The 4,334-nt window shown below is 51.0% G+C and overlaps 1 protein-coding gene across 2 annotated transcripts; it reads right to left on the bottom strand.

The window, feature by feature from the left end:
• Window positions 1–907: 907 nt before the first annotated feature.
• RWDD2A (RWD domain containing 2A) lies at window positions 908–4,324 on the bottom strand. 2 transcript variants are annotated; one of them, XM_070496668.1, is made up of 3 exons: window positions 4,212–4,324; window positions 3,014–3,406; window positions 908–2,031 (listed from the first exon to the last, which is right to left on the bottom strand). In XM_070496668.1, the coding sequence occupies exons 2-3, from the start codon at window positions 3,212–3,214 to the stop codon at window positions 1,354–1,356; spliced, it is 879 nt and encodes a 292-aa protein (XP_070352769.1). In that variant the 5' UTR covers window positions 3,215–3,406; window positions 4,212–4,324; the 3' UTR covers window positions 908–1,353. The 2 variants fall into 2 exon arrangements, with proteins under 2 accessions (XP_070352769.1, XP_014708623.1); XM_014853137.3 differs by having other exon boundaries at window positions 1,072–2,031; window positions 4,006–4,289.
• Window positions 4,325–4,334: the final 10 nt, after the last annotated feature.

The following is a 4,334-nucleotide window of genomic DNA, read 5'->3' as shown; positions in this document are numbered from 1 at the left end:
AGAGGGGACCCAGCTCCCAGGCCTCACGGTCAGGAGTCAGCTCAGCGTAGGGTCTGTTGTTCCCGTGTGCCCTCGCCCTAGCCCAGGGACATGTGTCTGCATCCTGGACACAGAGTCAAACCAGAATGTACTGTTTCATCAAGAATTCTGTAAGCTCCCCCGGCACAGTGGCAATGCTTAGCATCTAACAGAATGTAGCACAAAATGGGGAGTGAGGCAGTCCCCTGGTGTTCCTAAATCTTAGCACCCAGCTTTAGCACCCTGAGGGGACCAGGACATCAGTGGGGTGCTGAGACCCAGGGGAATGAAATGCTCCCTGGGAAAGGGCAGTAGTAGCTACAGAGAGTCAGCGGAAAGCAGAGAAGCAGCTCATGACATCCCTCAACACAGGTGAACCTCCCAGAAATTCTTGGGGAGGGATAAACACTTGGTCATGAAAAGGTCTGGGAAGAGCTACTTAAATAAGGGTTTTTATCATTAAAATAAACCTCATTTGGAAAAAGGCTAGTGAAGCCTGTGGAGCTTGGAATTTTCAGAAGAGACAGCAGTGACTTATCACCAAAACGTGGAGCTGATTTTCCCCCCAGGTGGTGGTGCAGAGCCGCCTCTCAGCACTCTTGCCCTAGGCAGCGGGGCGCGCTGGCACGGGACAGAGGCTGTCGGGCCGCAGGACCTGTGCAACGCTGTCTTCTTCGTGAATGAGAACGGAACTAAGAATATTGGTATCCTTAGCCTCAGTGTCATTAATCAACTGATGTAACAGCCAAAGGCCCCAGAGCATTATGTGCCATCGTCATTACTCTTGAGACTTCGTTCCTATGGTTCCTCTGCCACTACAGTTAGGATCTAGTTTTACTAAAGGAAAAAACTTACAAGAGGGGGTTTAATTTAAACTGAGAAATGCAGTGAACATGAGCACTCTCTTTCTTCTTATTTTACATGATGTAGACTTCATCTCCAACAATGAAGGAAAGACAATGTGGGGTGTCACCTGGGTGCCAGCATCATGAGAGGGAGAGGTGTTACTCACATTTCTGAGTTCAGAGCCGCAATTCGACTACTGACATTAACCACAGGCTTGGGACTCCTCTTTAATCAAAGCAGCTTCACGGTGAAATTGACTGTTTTTTTATTAATTTACACTTAAATAATTCTCAACACAAGAAGATAGAGACAGCATGACAATTGCACTGTTATAAAGTTAAAAGGCCTGTGTGTTTCATTACCAGGTGAAATTTCTGGAGCTCGGTTTCTCACAGAGGATGCTGAACATCCACTAGCTCTTTTATTTTGGTCTTATTAACAAAAATACTGACTTAGCGACATTACAAGCATAAGCCTCTTAACAGCTTCCTAGGAGTCTGAACTTTTGCTTTCAATACCAAATAGTATCTGGAAAACATGCTCACTTTTGTGTTTTCTGAGAAATTCTAAAAACTGACCCAGGTTCATGTGGTAGTCATTCCTTAACCCATAGTCCCCATGGGCCTCAAGGAGTAATTCTTCAAAAGAATGGAAAAGGCGCAGGTCCTCCCCATTTCCCTCTGTCTCCATGCTCTCGGCATGCTTGCAGGAAATGTGTTTCCAGTTGGGATACCTGATGGTATGCCAGAACTCCTCACAGTGCTCTTTGAAGCCCTCCACACAGATTATACCAGGCTTTCCTGTCATGCAAAATCCAGTCACATCTAACCTTTTCCCAACATCCAAAATCTTCTTCCTTAGGTCCTGCTGATATATATGGTGACTGTAGATCCACATTCGGAGGAACGTGTTCTTGACCGGCTTTGCTTGTGCAGATGGTTCATAGGCAAGCTTTCTGTTTAGGAAATATGGGGCACTGTTGTCCTGTAACCACTGGATTGCCGCACAGACACAGAGCTCACCTGGATCAAAAGTCTCAATGTAAGAAGTGAGACCTTTGTTGAGAAGGAGCTGCTGTTGTCTGTCGAGTTCAGAGGAGCGTCCAAACAGCTGCAGCGCTGCACAGGGGTAGCCGTGAGGCATGCTCACTTGCAAATCAATTTTCACCTTAGAATGAAAACCAAATAGAGTTAAGTACCATAACATCACATAAGCTAGGGTATCAATGGCAACTGCATGATTTTGATAAATGTAAGAGTTATTGCTACTAAATGTCAGCTACGGGCCAGACAGTGTAGTAGGTATTTTACATACACTATTCCTTCCAATTACCCACTTTACTGAGCACTTACAATGTACCAGGTACCCTATGCTGGAATAAAGAAGTGAAGAAGCTAGACACTATTCTGCCCTTCATGAAGTCCAGAGCCTAGTGAAGGAGATGATAGTAAACAAATTACACATGGCAAGTATTTAATTTCAATGGTGAGAGGCATTGCCACGAAAAGCATAGGGACCCTCTACAACGAGTAACCAAGATAGACTGAATCCAGCCTGGGGAACTAGGAAGTCTCTGAAGGACGACAACTGAAGGATGAGTTGGGGATAGCTGGAAGAGGGGTTCTCAAACAATTCGGCCACTGTTACCTACGCTGTGCTAATGCTGCTGGAGATGAATGGATCAGAAAATGAAGGTAAATTCATTTTTAGTATGCAGATTTTCCATCCGTATTTGCATTCTGTGTCATAGTGTCACCAAAGAAACAGTCATTCACTCCTTAAAAGGCAATTTTGCTAAAGGTAATATTTAGATTTGTGAAAATCATGATACATGGACAAGACAGTCCATACCACAGCAGCGGGATGGGTAAAAAACTGAACGAGCGAACAGAACAATAATGGTAGTATAAAACTGCAAGATGTTTTTAATAAAAACACTAGGCAGATTGGTTAAAAAGGTGCACATTTTACATAAAATTCAGGATATTTATTGAAGACAATTTACAGGGCACCCATATTTGCTTTCAAACAAGTAAAGGAAATATGCATCTGGAATCTTCTCTGCTTCCTGGACAGGAAGCTCATGTTCCAAGAGTTTCCAGTAAGAACCGGGCACCTCGCAACAATTAAAACAACTCAGGGCGCTTACCTTGGGCTCCTCAATCTGCAGTGTAATCACAAATTCAATTTTTGGTGGCAGCGCCTCCCTTGTGCCTTCCAAGTATCTCTTAATATTGGTCAGGGCATTCACATCTTCCAGTTTTACTTCTCCTTGGTTAGGAAACATAGAAAACAGCATTTCCATCTCCAGCAGCTGAAGCTGAAGGCATTCTTTCATTGAAGCGGACATGCTGCCTCGAAATCAACCTGCCAGGAAAACTGGAAAGGCCAGGGGCACTGGGTTTGTCACTGTCGGCGGCGTCCAATGAATTTCTCGCAGGTCCCTTTCGGTGGAAGCGGTTTTGCAGGAGCGCGAGGCACCGAGAGCTAGGGGCACAAGCCGGGACACTCACGCTTCTCCTCCATCTCCTGACCCCCAAATCTAGAATGAACAACATCCCTCAAGATGCTTCGTTAAAATGCAGACTCCCAGGGCCGCCCCCACCCTACACCCCCGCTTCCCATCTAGATCCAGGAATCCGGACTTTCAACAAGTGTCCCCAATCACTCCGTGGCAGGTGGCTGGCAAACCACACCCGCAGGCGCTCTGCAAGCCTGAACCCTGGGACAGGCAGGGGCCCGGGGGCCGAGTCCCGCCGGGTCTCAGGCTCAGGTGGGGGCCCGCAGTGCCGGCGGGCGGAGCTCCGGGGTCTCGAGGCCCGGCGTTCCCGGCGCCAGTTGCCGCCCCTCAGCCCCAGCGCCAAGGACCCCTCCCGCGTGGGCCTTGCGCCTGTCCCGGGAGCCACACCGGCCCGGGGCGCCAGCCTGGCCGTTCCGGACGGCTCGGCTGCACCCGGCCTCTGCCCCGAGGGGCGCAGGCTGAGCGGGGTCTTTCAGGTGAACCAATGAAAAGACGCTCAGCGCGAGCTGGGAGGGGGCGTGCGGAGGCAGCGGCGGCCCGGGACGCTTCGCGGAGTCAAAGGTTTGGGAGCCGAACCTCGAGAATGGAGAGGGGGACGAGGGCAGGCGGGGGGCGCTCACCGCGGCCGAGGCCACCTTGATAGAGGCCCCGAGCGGGGGCTGGTCCCTCCCTCCCCGGGACCGCTAGGAACCCGGCTTCCCAGGGTTCCCGAGGGGGGGCCTGCCACCCTGAGTCCCGAATTTGGAGGCGGGGCTGTGTAGCTGCCGGTCGCAGCACGGACGGCCCACGACCTCGGCCCGCTCCCCCGGCCAGCGCGGGGGCTCACCCTGCCTGGTCGCTCAGTGGGTACAGCCCCGAGCCCGCCCGCAGCCGCAGCCGCATCCGCAGTTCCGCCGCCGCGAGCGGCGCGAGCCCGGCGAGGGGCGGGGCCAGCGGACCCTCCCCCGCC

Source organism: Equus asinus, chromosome 24 (genome assembly GCF_041296235.1).
Source record: "Equus asinus isolate D_3611 breed Donkey chromosome 24, EquAss-T2T_v2, whole genome shotgun sequence".
NCBI classification, from domain to species: Eukaryota; Metazoa; Chordata; class Mammalia; order Perissodactyla; family Equidae; genus Equus; species Equus asinus.
This window is presented reverse-complemented; position numbering and strand designations above follow the sequence as displayed.